The sequence below is a fragment of the Camelus bactrianus genome, chromosome 18 (genome assembly GCF_048773025.1).
Source record: "Camelus bactrianus isolate YW-2024 breed Bactrian camel chromosome 18, ASM4877302v1, whole genome shotgun sequence".
NCBI classification, from domain to species: domain Eukaryota; kingdom Metazoa; phylum Chordata; class Mammalia; order Artiodactyla; family Camelidae; genus Camelus; species Camelus bactrianus.
Window position 1 is genome coordinate 27,508,161 of NC_133556.1, and position 17,098 is coordinate 27,525,258.

The following is a 17,098-nucleotide window of genomic DNA, read 5'->3' on the forward strand; positions in this document are numbered from 1 at the left end:
GTCCAGGCTCTGGGTGAGGAATTCAATTGGCCAGCATGGGTCAGGTATCCACTCATGGCCCAATGGTGGAAAAATTTTATTATTTCTTCATTATTTTAGAAGTTGAGATATAATTCACATACCATAAAATTCACTCTTCAAAGAGCACAGTTTAGTGATTTTAGTATACTTATAAGGTGTACAACCATCACCACTATCTAATTCCAAAACATTCTCAACATCCCCAAAAGGAACCCCACACCCATTGGCAGTTACTCCCCATTCCCCCTCCTCCCAGCCCCGGGAACCACTAATCTACTTCCTGTCTTTATGGATTTGCCTATTTTGGACATTTTAAAATAAATGGAATCATATAGTATGTGATCCTTTGTGTCTGGCTTCTAGCATGTTTTTCAGGGTCCATGCATGTTGTTTGACTTGCAGTCTTCCCACCACTTGCGTTAGTTTCACAATTAAATCCTGTGTACACAGAGGGACAAAAGTTCTCCGGGTAGAGTCACAGCACCGAGTACTTCGCTAGGTGAAAAGAGCCGGCAAGCTGCGGCCAGACCGGGAGGACGCAGAGCGCAGCCTTCACCTGCCCAGGTGAGGCCCACCTCGGACCCTGTCACCTCTGTGACAGCGGGGACACCTCGCCGGCGCTCTGGTGGAACTTCACGAGAGGATGCAATGAGTGTTTACTGAGTGCCTACTGTGTAACCAGGTGCTCGGCAAACTACGGTGGTGTAGAGGGACAGAGGTGCTAGACGAGGCTTACTGCGGGTAGCGGGTGCTCTGAGGTCAGGGTAGTTAGCGCTGCTGTTTGCAGTGTGTGACTGCTCTAGCTTTGAGGACTGGGAGGAGTGGTCCCGGAGGGAAGACAGAAGAGCGCAGAGCGAGGACGACCGCTACTGAGGTGAGCGGACCTCGCTACCAGGTTTAGAGCCCGGTGGGAGGAGCCTAGCTACCGATGCCCCGCCCATCTTGCCCCACCCCCTCATGCGAGCGGCCACACTGCAGAGGGAAGGGCGGAGCCTCACGACGCCCCGCCCCTGGTGCCCGCCCCGCGCCGCGCCCGAAACTGTGGCGCAGAGGGCGGGGCCTAAGGTCGTCCCGTCCCGCCCCGCGCCGCGCCGGGAGGAGGAGGAGCGGGCGGCAGGCCCGCACTGCAGCGCCAGCGCGCGAGCGGGCGGCTGAGGACTCAGAACCGGGCCCGAGCGCTGACCGGGCGTCGCGCAGGGAGACAGGCCGCCGCCGCCGCCGGATCCCGCCCTGCGCCCAGCCATGCCGTCCGCGGGCCCTGCCTGAGCCACGGCCACCGGGGCCGGGCGGGCTCTGGGCCGGGCCGGGGCCATGCTTGCGCTGCCCTGACGATGCCGCCCGCCGCGCCCGCCCGCCTGGCGCTCGCCCTGGGCCTGGGCCTGTGGCTCGGGGCGCTGGCGGGGGTCCCCGGGCGCGGCTGCGGACCGTGCGCACCCCCATGCCTCTGCGGCCCGGCGCATGGCGCCGCCTGCCGCGTCAACTGCTCCGGCCGCGGACTGCGGACTCTCGGGCCCGCGCTGCGCATCCCCGCGGACGCCACCGTGCTGTGAGTAACCCGCCGCTACGCGACGCGGGCCGGGCGGTTGCCATGGCGCCGGGCGGCCGCGAGGACTTGCAGCAGCCCGGGCCTGCCGGGGCGCGAGGCGCCTGCACCCTCCCGGGAGAGGCCGGCTGGGCAGGCTGCCGGCCTGGCGGGCCTCGCAGGGCGTGGGCGCGTCCTCGGCCTCTTGAAGGGGAAACGGAGCGCGGGGCCAGGCCTCTCCCAGGGCGAGGCTCCAGCGCAGTGAGGTCGGCCCGACTAAATAAGGAAAACCTGAGACCGTGGTCGGCTCTCAGCCCGCCTGGCCTGGGCCAAAGGGAAATAGAAAAATCCCGGATTCTTTGCAAGCAGAAACATCGCACCCGGCGGGGCTCCGCTAACACGAGCTGACTGGGAGCCTGTGGCGTTGTGCGGGGGCGGGGCGGGGCGGGGCGGGGAGGTCTCCCAGTAGAGCGACAAACAAACGCTAATTAGCGACCAATAGAATGCGGCTTGGCCTGGGGGGATACCCAGCACTTGGGAGCCCAGGAGGAAGCTAGGAGGCGGAGAGCTCTGTCTGGGATGACAAGGAAGGCTCTCGGAAAGAGGTGGACAAGAATTTAATGAGTGTGTAAGAATTGGCCTGGTACTTAAGGAGAGGCAGGAAGGTGGGTTTAGGGGAAGGGAGGAGGGAACCGTATGTGCAAAGCCCTGGAGGCTGGACTTGGTCGAGTGTGGGTGTAGGGTGCATCCCCAGTGTGGCAATTCCGGGGGAGGTGTGAGGAAGTGGGGACAGGATGGGGGTGTGTGGACTAGGGTCATTTGTCCTGTCTAGGGCTCTGATGTTATTCTGGGGACAGTGGGTGGGCAGGATTGACACGGAGGGGTTTAAAATGCTGAAAAGCTGTTGTCAGATTTGCATTTTGGTTTTTTTTGGGGGAGTAATTAGGTTTGTTTATGTATTTTTAATAGAGATACTGGAGATTGAACCCAGGATCTGGTGCGTGCTAGACATCCACTCTACCACTGAGCTATACCCTCCCTCTACCTTTTTGTTTGTTTGTTCTTTTCAGATTTGCATTTGGAAGGAATAATAACAGGCAGCCTTTATAGAGAGCTTGCCTCCAGCCCGGGACTGTGCCAGGCCCTGGTTGTGAATTGTCACACTTAACCCTCACCCTCTGAGGTAGAGGTACAGTGAAGATGCCCATTTTATAGATGAGAAAACAGACCAGAGGTGATGGTGACGTGACTTGTCCAAGCACAAGGAACAAGTGACAGCCAGTACATGGCAGAGGCAGGGTTTGACTGTGAATTCAGGATCGGATTGAAAAGGGTGTAGGGAATTGAGATTTGTAGACAGTTGTCCCCAGAGCTGGGAGCAGGCTCGGGGCCTGCTGATCCACATCCGCATGACCCTGTTTGGGTACTTGCAGGCACCAAAGCCAGGATTCCACCTCTCCCTGGCTGCATGCTGGAAGCCCTTGGAGGACCATTTAACATCAGACTTACCAAACCTGGGATTTGGTTTTGTAATGTTCCCTGGATGATTCCAGTGTGAGACCACCTTTTATTAGGGAGATCTTTGTGGTCAGTGTTCAGATGAGTTTGGATGTTGTAGGGGTGGAGCCAGGATAGGTGCTTCTCTTGGAGGAGGGGGTTCATCCTTGAGGCTTTGATGGTTGTTCGGGGTGTTGGGTGGGGGCAGAGCAGGTTCTCCAGTGGTGACTGGGAGCCATGGGGCCGCACTGGGCCTGTTATCTTGGTCCCTGATCGCCGAAGTGTTTTCCATCACAGCTGTCCCTGTGGAGAGGGGCTTCCTGCCTGCTGCCCGTGCACACATAATTACATTGGACCCACCCAACCCCTGTTTCTCAATGCTGTGAGTGAGATTACTTCCATCTCTGGTGGACTGGTCACTGCAAGGTGGTCAGGCCCTAGCTCCTGCTGGTTATTTCCACTTCCCCATCACCCAGTGTCATGCTGGCCTCCAGGAGCTGTCCAGGAAATAAACGATACTGTAGGTTGGCAGGGGGCCTGCAGCAGGGTGCAGGTTCTTGGGCACAGCAGTGGAATCTGAGCCTACTGTGTTGCACGTGTCACCTTAGGCTCCGGTCCTGGGTTTTGGAGTTGGTGGCCTGGCCTGAGTTGGCGGGACTCCCAGTGTGTCTGGCCCCACAGCATGTGATGATGGAACCTGGGGAGGCAAGTGGATGGGGTGTAGAAGAGATTCCAGGCTCTTGTTGACACTCTGAAGATGTCTCTGGGAGATTTCCACAGGGCTGGGGGCTGGGAACCCATGGGAAACTGGGCCCTTGGGTGCAGATGTTAAGGTCCTCCATCCCAGTCCCCCAGGCCACCATCTGCCTGTCATCCCTGCAAACCCCCTCCTTGGGTAGAGGGAGATGGGTGAGTCTTCTCTTCTTTAGGGGAACAGGGCTGAGCTCGAAGATGCCGGGAGCCTCCTTGGTGAGGGTGTGCATGTCCAGGGGCCCCAGAAGCCCTGCCTTCTAGGCATCACCAGCAGTGTCCTATAGACACCTCTGCCATCAGTGTCTTGCAGCCACCCCTTCATTTGAGACTCCTTCGCCAGCCTAAGGTGTGACAGGACAGCTGTCTCCAGACTTGACGGGGAGGATAGTGGCTTGCCATGGGGGATCTGGGCCCCCCAGGCCTCAACATTCAGGGTGGCCTGGGGTTCTGAGACCCTGGCTCTTTTTGGGTTAAACAGTGCTGCTGGGAGGTGGCAGCCTGAAAAAGATGACGTTACTCAGTAAAATTTTGCTACTCCCGTATTTTTAAAGTTTTATCATGGAGAGTTTAAACGTGCAAAAAAGTAGGCAGAATAGTGTGGGCCCTGTCCCTCCCCACCCCCACCCATTTTTGAAGCAAATTCCAGCCATCCTATTCTTTGATCTGTAAGCATTTTGGAATGTGTGGTGACACCATGATCACACCTAAAACAGCATATATTTCCCTGATCCTGTTACATGTCCAGTTCCAATCTTTGGTTGTCTCTCTTTTTAGTAGTTTGAATTAGGATCTGGATAAGATCCACACAGTGCCTTTAGTTAACGTCCTCTGCATCTCTGGATGCATAGATTTTCCCTCCATCTCTGTTTCCGCTTGTGTCAGTTGTCAAGGAAACCTGCTCCAGTAGCTCCTGGGTTTTGTATTGCGTCTCTGTGTGTCACCTTCATGATGTCATCCGATGTGTGCCCTGTGTCATCCCCTGCCCTGTGTTTTCCCCGTAAACTGATTGTTAGGTCCAGAGCTGTGTTGTGTGATGAGCCACGTTTCAGGTGTTCAGGGGCCATAGGGCCAGTGGCTAGTGTGTTGGACAGGACAGCATAGAGATGGAATGTTCGTCACTGTAGAGTTCTAGATGTGATGGCATTGCTCCAGGTGTGGTCTGTTGGTCATTTTCAGGTGTGGTTGCTTTTGGCTGACCCCTTCTCAGGTGATGTGTGTTGCTAATTTTGACCAGGTGCCGGTAGTGGGCCTCATACTGTCTGCTGAATGTTCTGGTCTAGGACTCGGCTCAGAACAGGGGCTCAGTAGGGATTTGTTTTGCTGACTAAAATATTGGGCTTTTAGGGTCTTCTGTTGGCCAGGAGCACCCAGGACCTGTGTCGCTAAATAATAGGAGAGTGTGGGGGGGTCTGAGGGACCCTGCAAGTCTCTGGTGTCTGCACAGGAGGTGGGCGTGAGGGAAGGTGGGCATCAGGGAGTAGACCCCTGAGGCCGGTGTGGGCCTGGTGTGTGTGTAATGTATTAGACTGCAGAAGCCATGTGCATTGCTTCCTTGAGGGCCGGCGGGGCAGGAGAGGGTCCCATTCCTGGGCCCTTACCAGAGGGTGGTCCTAGCTGCTGTGTGCCTGGCCCTGTGCCAGGGATCTCCAGGGCTCACTACTCTGGGACTGTCATCAAGGGGGAGCCAGTGTTAAACCAAAGACGCAGATGATGGGGAGGGGGCCGCTTTGGAGGGGCTGCCTGGGAGGACCCCCAGTGCAGGGTGACTTTGAAGCCAAGATTCAGTGCTTTCACAGGAGTCATCCAGGGGCTGGGAGAGAGCGTCCCAGATAGAGAGGACAGCCTGGCAGAGCTTCTTAGAGGCTCCAAGTGATGGGAGGTGGGAGGTGGGCCTTCCATCGAGAGATCAAGTAGGGGCAGCATAAAAGGACCTAGTAGGGTAGTGTCCTGATTGACATCTTCCTGAAAGAACACTAGCTGCTGTGTGGAGATGGTATTGGGTGGCCCTGGACATCATGCGTGCCCAGCTGGTCTCACCCTCACATTCCCTGAGCTGCACATGATGGCTGGCACCTAGAAATTCAGGCTATAGATGCATGTGTAATGTTAGTTTCCTGGTAGGTCATGAGATGCAAATTTGTCAGAACTGTGGACAAGCAGGCACACTCTGCCTTCTGTATGTGGTCACCTGGCAGGGCAGAGAGGTGAGTGGGGAGGCTTCAGCTACACCTGCAACACCTGTGGACACAGAGGGACCAACACCAGAGCATTCTCAGTGCCAGCAACCCTCAGGAGCTAGGCAGTACGTGGGAGTAGTGAGGATAGCCACCATCCAGGAGGGTGAACACACCTGCAGAATGACTGCAGGGAGGAGAAAACATGCAAATCATCTATCTGATGAAGGACTTGTAGCTAGGATGCACAAAATTCCTTAAATGCTAAAAAGTAAGCAAAGGATCTGAACAGACAGATCTCCAAAGAAGATATACAGATGCCCAGTAAGTACGTGAAAAGATGCTCAATGTCGAGCTTTCAGAGGAATGCAGATCAAAATTACAGTGAGATACCATTTCATACCCACTGGGATGGCTGTCACCAAAAAGACAATAGTGAGTGTCGGTGAGGATGTGGAGAAATTGGAATCCTCACCCACTGGTGGGGATGTAGAGTGGGGTAGCGCTTTGGAAAACAGTCTGGTGGTTCCTCAGAAGATTAAACATAGAGTTACCATGGGGCCCAGCCATTCTACTCCTGGGTGTATACCCAAGGGAAGTGAAACCTACATCCACACAAAAATCTATGTACAAAGGTTCATAGCAGCATTATTGACAGTTAAATGGTGGAAACAGATCAAGTGTCCATCAAGAGATGAATGGATAAACAGAATGTGGTCCATCCATCCTGTGGACTGTTAGTCGTGAAAAGTGAAGTAGTGATACACACTGCAATGTAGATGAGCCTGAAAACACATTCAGTAAGAGAAGCCTGACACATATTAAATGATTGCACTGAGAGGAAATGTCCATAACATGCAAAGCCACAGAGGAAGAAGTAGGCGAGTGTTGTCTACAGCTGGGGTGGGGGATGGGGCTGGGGGATGATGGCCAAAGATTGTGGGGTTTCTGTTCGGGGTGATGAAAATGTTCTGGAACTAGGTAATGGTGGTGGCTGCACAACCTTGAAAAAATACTAAAAACTACTGAACTGTATTTAGAAGGGTAGACTTTATAATACGTGAATTATATTTGAATTAAAAACCAAATCTCTGAAAAAAATACTCAGAGGAGTGCGTCCTGTTCCCCACCATGTCTTCTCCCTCCACCATTGCCACATGCTGGACTCTGTGCTAAGGCCTTTATCTCATGGTGTGCCGCCATGATGCAATGGTGTTGGAACCACACTTGGTCCTGTTTTACGAGGAAACTGAGGCTCCCAGAGGTTGAGTCACTTCTAAGGTCACATGGCTGGTAAGTTGTGTCAGAGAGGTGACTTCATCAGCACGCTCTGGGGCTTGGCCCTGGAACTGCACGTGGAGGCCTGGGATACAGCACCAGCGACCTGCTTCGTAAGCAGACAGAGGTGGCAATGGGGACATCCCTGAGTGGTCCTTGGGTGTGTTTGAATGGTACCAGGACATCCCTGAGTGGTCCTTGGGTGTGTTTGAATGGTACCAGGTGGGACCTGGACTCAGGCCCCAGCTTCTTATTTGCCCCTGCTCTACCCAACCCTTCCCACTAGCTCCCTCCTGGAAATTCCCTTGACTGTCCTTCCCACTGACTTCTTGTTTGGTTCTAGGAGGGAGACATGGAGCACAGGAGAAGGGGGCTCAGGCTCTGGGTCAGACCTGGATCCCAGCAGCTCTGCTTCCTGTGTGACCTTGGCTGGGTCACTCAGCCTCTTTGGGCTTTAATTGCCTCACCTGGACAAAATGGACACCATGAGTGGTTGTGGGGCCTCAGAGGTGAAGGTGTGTGTACCCACAAGGCTTAGTTGATGGTGGCCACATTAATCATAACCGCTGCCAAAGTGGCCCCTCAGTCCATCCTCCATCTTCCTAGAGCCCATTCCCTTCTCCCTGGCACTGGCCACCAGGAGTTGCGCCCCTAAGACTTATGTGTTTGTGGTTTTGATGCATTCAAGTACGCACAGTGAAGTTATGAGGCGTAAACAGAGCACCGTGAGCTCTCGTGTTCACCTTGTTCTGTGACCTGAGGTGATGTGGTGCCGTTGGAATCCATGAACACACGGGCCACTTGGCACCCCCGCCACAGCCCTGCTGCCAACCTCCGGCTGCCCTTGTGATGTCCCTCAAGGAGCTGACTGACACCAGTGCTTTCTCAGAAGATGTGTTCAGCATACAGGAGACTTGGTTTCCCCTTCCCTGTGCTCCGTGGACTGTCCTGCGGCTCCCCTTGTGGATTAGGCTTCCCATCAGAGCCTCCCCTCCCTCTGCCCCGCCATCTTTGCGACAACCGGCCGGATGGCGGTGCCTTCGACCCCCACCCACAGTGCCTGTGCCACGTGCAGCCACCCTAGCCTCCTGAGGGAGTCCCTGGCTGGGGTTTGGTTTCAAGTGAGGAAGCCGTGTTGGGTGGAGATGCACACTTTCCGGAGCACTGCGGTGGCCAGCGCCCGCAGCGGGGACCCAGACGGGCCCAACCCGCTGGTATGAAAACATCCTGCTTCTGCTGCTGCCTCTGTGCCTGGTCCTGCGCGCTGGCCTGGCCGGGCCGCCTGCCTGCCGTCTCACTGCCGAATGAACGCAGCTGGAAAATGCGGCTCACATCCTTTCTTCCCGGAACACCTCGTTCTTTATGGCTTGGCAGCCTCTCCGCCAAGGGGCCCAGTGGTGCCCAGCCGTCCATGCCAGGGAGGTGGCTGCATTTGAGAGCCAAGGTGGGCAGGGCTCTTTCTCTCCCTGAAGCGCCCGTGAGCCCAGGCCTGGCAAAGTGTGTCCCCAGTTTTATCAGTCCCTATCCCCTGAAGGCTTGGAGCCCACTCTGGGATCCTGGTGGGGCCACCCTGGAAAGGCTTCTGTCCTGAGGCAGGGCAGAAGCCAGCTTTTCCTTTTGGCTGAGACAGGGAATGAGGGCCAGCGCTCCAGGTGAGAAGGGAGCCTCCAGATTCTACCCCTCTAAACTGTGCTATGTAACCCATTGGCTCTGCCACACAACCGACTGGGTGATGGAATTGCCAGCCAGACTGGGCCAGTGCTTCTACCCATGAATGCTGGAGGCTGTGTTCTCTAGCCAGGATGGGGAGAGCCCCGCTGCCTTTTTCCTTCACTTTTCAGACTCTGGGTAGGTGACTGTGGGGTGAGGAGGGCAGCCTCCCTGAGCCTCGGCATTCCTGTCTGTAGAAGGGGATGGCGTAGCCCCTGCCCTGGCTGGCTGAAATGGGCCAGAGTGCAGAGGGACATCCAGCTGAATGCAGCACATGGGCACTGGCGTCCCCAAGTACTGGTCCTTTTCTTCCTCTTGCCCTGAAGGGTGGCCCCAAATCTCCAGCTGCTGGTGGAGGGGCATGCTGAACTCTTTTGGGAGGGCCCCCACTCCCTCTTTCCTGGCTCCTCGCCCCACCCTGGTCCTGTTACTGCCCTCACAGTGGCTGCCTCTGGGTAGGCTGAGCTGTGTCTCCATCCCAGGGTGGGAGATGCCCCATACTCCTTCCTGTGGGAGGGCTCCCCTCCCTGTCCTGGCCTGTCGTTTCAGGGGATTTCTGGGCAGGCAGTGTCACCGCACCAGACGCCTGTGTCTCTTCCTGGTGACAGTTCAGTTGTGGGATGGACACACCCCAGTGAGGGAACCCGAAACATGCCCTGGGAAACGCAGGCCGCCTCCTATTCTGACTCCCTGGACAAGGCTCAGAGGGGCTCTCTTGCAGGCCATTCTCTCCCTTCCAGGCCCAGACCCCCCGTCTCCCCCATTCTCTGGGCCCTGGTTTGGAACCAAGTGGGGGAGGGTGGGTGCAGCCAGGCCCTCCGTACCCCTTCTCCCCAGGAGCCTGCCCCCTGCCTACCCCCGCAGCTCACCCTCTCCAAGTGTTTTTCTTCAGATCAACTCTCCAAAACTTGAATTCATTAATTTAAACATCATTTCCGGCCCTGGAAGCCAGCCTTACTCACCATAAATAGAAGGGAATGAAGACAGAATGAGGTTATTAGACTCAAACTGACCCGACCGTGGTCCTGTGCTGAAAGGAGCCATTACTGAGGCGTCGAGTGGTGATGCCTGGAGTGGGGTCTGGAGAGCCTGGGCCCCTAGGGGCCCAGGACCAGCATGTGGCCTCTGGCCCCTTCTGCTTGGACTGGCTCCTGGGGGACTTGTTGGGGGTCCTTCTTACTGGGCTGAAGGGAACCTGTTTCCCAGGAGTCCCGAGGCCTCCATGGAGAGGATGGGGCAGCTGAGGCTGCGTTTGGGGAGCCCACTGAGAGCGGGAAGCAGGGAGGAGCTCAGAGCCCTGGGCCTCAGGCTGGGAGTGGGGGGCCTTGTCCCTCTGCAGCTCTGTCCTGTCCTGCCAGGGGAGGAGGCAGCTGCTGGCTCGGGAGGAGCGGTTACGTAACATCTGCAGGCGGCCCTTCTGGAGCCCGTTCCCCCCAAGCTCTGTTTCCAGCGTGGCGGCCAGCGCCGGGTGGGGTGCTGGGCTGGAGCCTGGCGCTCGCCTCCACTGCTGACCACATGCGTCTGGAATGTGCAGATGTTTCCTTGGGGGCTCCGGCTAGCCCCCAGACCCCACCTGGCATCTGGACTTGGGAGCGGGTACCCAGGCCACTCCCCCCTTGGCAGAGAAGGAAACTGAGGCTGCTCTGTGCTTCAGGGCAGTGTCCTGGCTTGTCTGGGGCCAGCGTTTCCTCAGCTCTAGAAGGAACTTGCCCTCAGAACCACCCTGGGCTCAGGAACAACCCTCTCCTTGGCCTCCGCCTCTGCATACCTCGCCCTACTCACCTGACCTAAATAGCCCCCTTCCCATCTCTCCCCACTGGGCCCTAAGGTGCCCCCCCACTCCACTCCCCTTCCCTCTGCAAGACCTGGGATGTGCACCGGGCCATGATGCAGGGGCTAAGCCTTGTGTGGGGAGGGCAGGGGGGCACTACCATTGTCCATCGGATGGGAAGCCCTCAGCACCTTCAGCTGAACACTTCCAGTTTGGTGGTGGAAGCAGGGATTCCCCCCACCCCAGCTCCTGCTCAGAGCAAGAAAGATCAGAGCCTGAATGAAACACTTCCCTAGGAGGCTGGTGCTCCTACCTGTGAGGATGTCTGATCTGGAAGGCAGGGGGAATTGGGATAGCCCCAGTGTGGGGGGCAGACTGGGCTCCCCAGCGACTACTGGGGCACTGTCGGGGAAGGGAAGGAAGTCCCAGGTATATGGGGCGGAACAGGGCTCTTCACTCCTCTCCCAACACAATTATACCTGTCTCAGAGCAGGAGAGGGAACAGAGGAGGGGACATGCCAGGTATGGAATGTGCTGTCTCAGTCCAGTGCTGAGGGCAGTTGGGGGCCAGTTTCCCAGCCTGTCCCTGGTGACCGGGATGGTGACACATGTCTGGTGCTGTCGTAGTGTGTGCCTGTTCCCAGGTGGTGTGTGTGGTCCCCAGGTCACCACTCCCCCTGAGCTGGTATGACCCCTTCAGCCTTGGGGTCCCTGGGAGTTGTTGACTTGGGCCTTGGAGGGACCTGGGAGGGTCCAGATGGCCCAGAGGGTGGACCCTGCTTGACCCGGGACCTCTCGGGTGTTGTCTAGCCAGGCCACTGGCTCTCCTCCCAGTGGGGGCTGGCTGCCATGGTGCTTGGCCAATCTCTCCTGCTTCTGCCGGCTCTGCTGGGCTCCTTGAGCTCCTTTAGGTGGCTCCCTAGGCCCCCCTCCCCCGCTTTGTAGGACATGGAGAACTCAAGTGTGGGGGCAGGGCGTCAGACTGTGATGATGTCACCTAGGGGGTGCAGAGGAAACCCGAGGGGCTGGGGAGGGGGTGGGCTGGCTGACGGCCACCTTGGCGTTCCCCCAGAACAGTGACAGCAAAAGCAGATGGGGATGTGGAAAACTGGCTGTTAGGTCCATGGGGCTGGGTGAGGACTCCATTGGTATTCGCCTCCAGTGTCCCCTCCAGAGCCCTTCTTCCAGTGTCCTCCCTGCTCCCTATCCCTCCCAGTGGACATGGGTTTTACCCATGGTGTGCGCCATGCAGACATTCTCACAGCCCTGGGCCGGCCGGGCCTGTGGTGCATGTCCTGGTTCTGCCCTCAGGCCGCAGGAGCTTTGCGGGGCAGGGTCCCCAGGCAAAGCTCCTGTTTTCTCTGCACTGTGGGCCATGGCCAGGCCCAGGTGAATCCTGGGGAGAAGGGGCCCATTGGGGCCTGTAGCATGGAGCACGTGGCCAGAGCACGTGGCCAGAGCCCGTGACAGGGTGAGGCTGTCTTCTGTTGCTCTAGGGGAGCCTCCGTGGTGCAGAGCTGGGCCAAGGATGGCCTGGAGCCATGGGCCAATGAGGCCAGGGATGGTGGTGTCCTGCCAGGGTGGGTGCTGGCTGAGTGGCTGGGACACTGAGGTTGACCTGGCCTCTACCTCCTGTCCTGGTTTTTCTGGCACCACAGATGGCTCCCAGCAGCTGCCACTCATGATGGATTTTCCAGAAAATGGGATGTGGAAAAACATTTTAGGGATTTTCCTTTTTTCCCCTTCTGCTAGAGGCCCTGGCTGAGAAGCTGTCCCTGGTGCCCCTGGCGGGTGTTACATGCCTGTACTTACCCTGGTGTCTCACTGTCCCCCAGGCCTCCTCCCCAGGTCATCTTACTGCCTAGGGCTGTTGCTTCTCAGGCTCCTACCACCCAGTTTCTCAGAGGCTCAGATTCCACAGCTGTCCTTGCTTCAGCCACTAGGAAGTCCCTGCTGGGGTCTAACTGAAGTTCCTTGTGGCACAGCCGTCCCTACTCCAGGGTGTGGTACTGGACATTAGATGGAATCTGGGTGCCTTTCCTTGGTCTCCTGGCCTGTCTCACACCCTCCCCATGGTGTAGATACCCCACCAGTCTAGCTGTGGGCACACATTCTCATATGCCATGGTGAGAGGCCTCAGCTTGTGCTGGAAGAGACTGTGTGTCCCTTTTTTTTTTTTCCTAAAGCAGATGTGACTGTCCTAAATTGTTTTATCAAGTAAGAGTTTTACAGACACTGCTACATGAGTGGTATCAGTGGAGCTAGAGAGCATTGAGCCTTCCCTAGGCTGTTGGCGAGAACTAGCAGCGCTGTGCTGGGACCTGCCCTCCCTGCCACTCAGCTCTCGTGGCCTTATGGCTGTCAATCCTGCATCCTCGGTTTGTGATCCGCTGGGTGTCAGGATTCCTTCTGGAGGCTTTGTGGCATGGATCAGGGAGAATAAACTCAAAGAATTTGTATGTGAAATCTTTGTCAACCAGTAAGCTCGCTGCTCAACGACAGACTGAGGGCTTTGAGCAAACTTAACACTATGAGGGACGCATGGGCTCCCTAAGGACCTTCAACCACCATGCCCCTTGGGTTCCATACCTAACATGACCAGCTTGTGTCCCAGTGGTTGGGCTGGCTGGGGTGGGGCCGCCCACAGTACCCCCTGGAAAAAAATGGGCTGCTGTGTCCTCTACTGCTCTGGGACTTGCTCGCAAGTGCCCAGCTCAGCTTACCCAATGGCACTGCCAGATGGAAGGGGACGACTTTCCTCCCCGTATGTGAGAGGGGATGAAGGAAGCTAGGCTCCATGGTGGGGCACAGAGGTGACCCTGCCAGAAGGTCCTGTCCCCGTGTTCCCTCGTCCCCAAAAGCCTCTGCTCCTGGAGTTCCTGGAACCCATGCCTGGGCATGGGTGCCCTGTTCACCGCCCTTTGGGGAGGGGACTTCTATTCGCGTGCATGCACACTCTCTCTCTAGATAGGAGACCGAGAAGCTCAGTGACATTGTCTGGGGTACCTAGCTCAGGTGAAGTGCTCCCGTTTTTGAGCTTGTCGCTGGGACAGAGCCTCTGCCAAGTCAGGCATTGCCCCCATCCCCACCCAGGCCTGCACAGTCGGGACACCCGTCAGAGCAGTGGTGGGGCTGCAGGTCCTCCAGGCTGAAGCCTCCACTCCTATTGGGTCCCAGCAGGAGCTCCAGCCCCACCCCTGCCCTGTGGGACCCCTGTCCAGTGTCTCAGAGGTCCCACTACCAGGAGGACCCTGCCCCCTGTTGTGCTGCCCTTCCCACTGTGCCTGAGGTTCTACTCACAGCCCCTGTTGAGGAAGCCTCGGCTCAGTGGAGGACTGTGGTCTTGCCCACCTACTGCCTGTGCCCTTCTGACTGAGGCCTTAGGAAGCCAGCATCAGCTGAACGTGTCATGTCCACGTGCTGTCGCTTGGCGCCAAGTTTCCCAGTGGCTGCCCCACTATGTGGAGGGGGGACCAGGCTCCCAGAGATTAGCTGACTGCATCCACAGTCCCCCTTCCCTCACCCACTCTGGGCCTGGCTCCCCCCCATCAATCACCTGCGGGCCAGTGGTGCCCTCCAGAAGTCCAGGTGGCCATTTAAATTGCTAGTGCTTTCCCTAGCTTGTAATTTGTTTTCTGATTTTATGATATTTTGTGTGGAAGTTGTGTTTTTAAATGCAGTTGGAGCTTTTGGGTTTTGATGTTTTCTTTAGGTTCACAATTTCATACTTTGAAAACCTGTGACTCTCCTGTGTTCTTGCTCTGTGTTCAGTTCTCTGATGTGCTTACATTGACTTTGAGTCCCTAGTGTTATCGAGATATGGCTCTGGCTCTGATGCCTGGACCCCAGGGCTTAACGTGGGCCGTCACTGTTGCTCTGACATGAGTTCATCCACCAGAACTCCCTCATTGTTTATCTCATCTTTGTACCCCACTGTGTCTCAGTACCATCCCTCCCACCCCCCACGCTCCCATAGCTGGCAGCAGCTGGGCCCCCACCCTGGAGACCACTAGACTGCCTTGTATGTTCTGAACCCTGTGTGGAGGGGTAAAGTCGGCCCTCCATGGTGCATTTCCACCCTTCTGGGCCAGGGGGCAGGGGGCAGGAGAGGAGTGTGGAGGATCTAGCTCTCGGGTTCCCAGATGAGAGTTCATTCAGATCTTCTTTCCCTGGCCCTGGCAATAAGGCCCGGAGGGTGGGAGGCTACAGCTGGAGGGCTTCTAGGGTGGCCTGGGGTCAGCTTTGTACCCAGCCCTGGACTCCAACCTTGACCTACACTGCTTTGCTCCCCAGAGACATCTCCCACAACCTGCTCCAGGCACTGGACAGCGGGTTCCTGGCGAACCTCTCAGCGCTGACAGAGCTGTGAGTGTCCCCTCCAGGGCGGCTGTGGGATTCTAAGTGGGCAGGTGGCAGCTGCTTGTCCCCAGTGCGGTTGTTGGGGCCCTCATCCAACCATGTTGAACCTCCCCTTTCTTCCAGGGACATAAGCGACAACAAGATTTCTACATTAGAAGAAGGAATATTTGCTAATTTATTTAATTTAAGTGAAATGTAAGTTTTGTTGTTTTTGGTGGTGGTTGGTGGCTGGGCCATGGCCCCCGACACCTGCCTCACTGCCTGTTGGACGCCTGCCTTGCCCCCTGCCCCCAGAAACCTGAGCGGTAACCCACTGGAGTGTGACTGTGGTCTGGCCTGGCTGCCGCGCTGGGCGGAGGAGCAGCAGGTTCGCGTGGTGCGGCCTGAGGCGGCCACGTGCGCTGGGCCTGGCCCCCTGGCTGGCCGGCCCCTCCTCAGCGTCCCTCTGCTGGACAGTGGCTGTGGTGAGTGCGGGTGGGCGGGGTAGACTCAGCCCCTCCCTGCCCGGCAGCTGGGCCAAGTGGGAGCCCTGCAGGTTTTCAGGGGTCACCAGCCTAGGGGTGGCAGACAGGGATCCAGGAGCAGATGCACCTGAGGAACAATTGCAGGGCTGAGACAGACTGACCTGGTGAGAAGTCAGCAAGGCCCTCTGGACCAGGGGATGGTGTGAGTGGGAGGTGGGGAGACCAGCCTGGAGGTGGGGGTGAGTGCCATGCAGCCGTTGGAGGGTCGGGAGTGATGTGATCTGGGACTTGGAATGGGGACAGAGAGGCAGCAGGGGTGGGGTGCGCCTGTGGGACCCACCTGCCTTCCCCTTCTAGGTGAGGAGTACATCGCCTGTGTCCCTGACGACAGCTCGGGCGCCGTGGTGCTGCTGGCCTTCTCAGCTGCCCATGAGGGCCCGCTGGCAACTGAGGCCTGCAGCGCCTTCTGCTTCGTGGCTGGCCAGGACCTCGCAGCCCTCTCCGAGCAGGGCCGGTGCCTGTGCGGGGCGGCCCAGCCCCCCAATGTCTCTTCTGCCTGCCTGCCCTTCTGCTCCAGCCCCCTGCTGCCCCCCACCCCCATCTGTGGGGGCCCCACCCTTCTCCAGAACATCTTCCCTGCCTCCCCAGGGGCTGCCCTGGTGGGGCCCCGAGGACCCCTGGCCTCTGGTCAGCCAGCAGCCTTCCATGTGTCTGCCCCACTGCCTGTTAGCTCCACCCACTGGGACTTTGGCGATGGCTCCCCTGAGGTGGATGTTGCTGGCCAGGAGGCTACTCACTGCTACATGCTGCCTGGGCACTATCACGTGACAGCTGTGCTGGCCCTGGGGGATGGCTCTGCTCGGTTGGGGGCAGAGGTACAGGTGGAGGCCGCTCCCGCAGCCCTGGAGCTCATCTGTCTGGCCTCGGTGCGCAGTGACGAGACCCTGCAGCTCGGGGTCCGAAACCGAGGCGGCTCCAGCCTCCAGGCTGCCTACAGCATCGTAGCCCTGGGAGAGGAGCCAGCCCAAGGTGGAGCCACCCCGCCAGTGGGCCCAAGTCAGGGAGGGGCAGCCTCCGTGGGGCACATGTTAATGTCTTTCTGCCCTCTGCTCCTCCCCGCCAGTGGTGCATCCGCTCTGCCCCTCGGACACTGAGATCTTCCCTGGTAATGGTCACTGCTACCGCCTGGTGGCAGAGAAGGCAGCCTGGCTGCAGGCGCAGGAGCGGTGCCGGGCCTGGGCTGGGGCTGCCCTGGCCATGGTGGACAGTCCTGCTGTCCAGCACTTCCTGGTCTCCCGTGTCACCAGGTGCCTGTCCAAGTGCTTCTGGTCCTCAGAGAGGCTGGGAGGTAGAGGGGTCCCTAGAATGCGGGATGGGGATGGAGCCTGAGCAGATCGGGGCATCTGGAGGGGCCAGCCAGCTGGCCTGTTGGCTCTCCTGACACAGATGTGGACACAGAGGTGGAGGATGTGCCAGCTGTGGGAGGTGCACCCTAGACCCTGTCTCCCATCTGTCCCATGCCAGGCCCCTCTTGGCAGGGGCAGGCAAG

At 57.8% G+C, this 17,098-nt stretch overlaps 1 protein-coding gene across 4 annotated transcripts in view; it reads left to right on the top strand.

Moving 5' to 3' along the window:
• The first annotated feature begins 1,122 nt into the window (after positions 1–1,122).
• PKD1 (polycystin 1, transient receptor potential channel interacting) overlaps positions 1,123–17,098 on the top strand; it is a 43,521-nt gene continuing 27,545 nt past the window's right edge. For 2 of the 4 annotated variants that reach the window (XM_074346524.1, XM_074346525.1), the window contains exons 1-6: positions 1,127–1,567; positions 15,020–15,091; positions 15,209–15,280; positions 15,380–15,549; positions 15,907–16,578; positions 16,673–16,856. In XM_074346524.1, coding sequence (XP_074202625.1) covers positions 1,353–1,567; positions 15,020–15,091; positions 15,209–15,280; positions 15,380–15,549; positions 15,907–16,578; positions 16,673–16,856 — 1,385 coding nt within the window. In that variant the 5' untranslated portion in view covers positions 1,127–1,352. Of the gene's footprint in view, positions 1,568–2,148; positions 2,172–15,019; positions 15,092–15,208; positions 15,281–15,379; positions 15,550–15,906; positions 16,579–16,672; positions 16,857–17,098 lie in introns of those variants that run through there. The other 2 variants (XM_074346527.1, XM_074346526.1) reach the window with 2 other exon arrangements.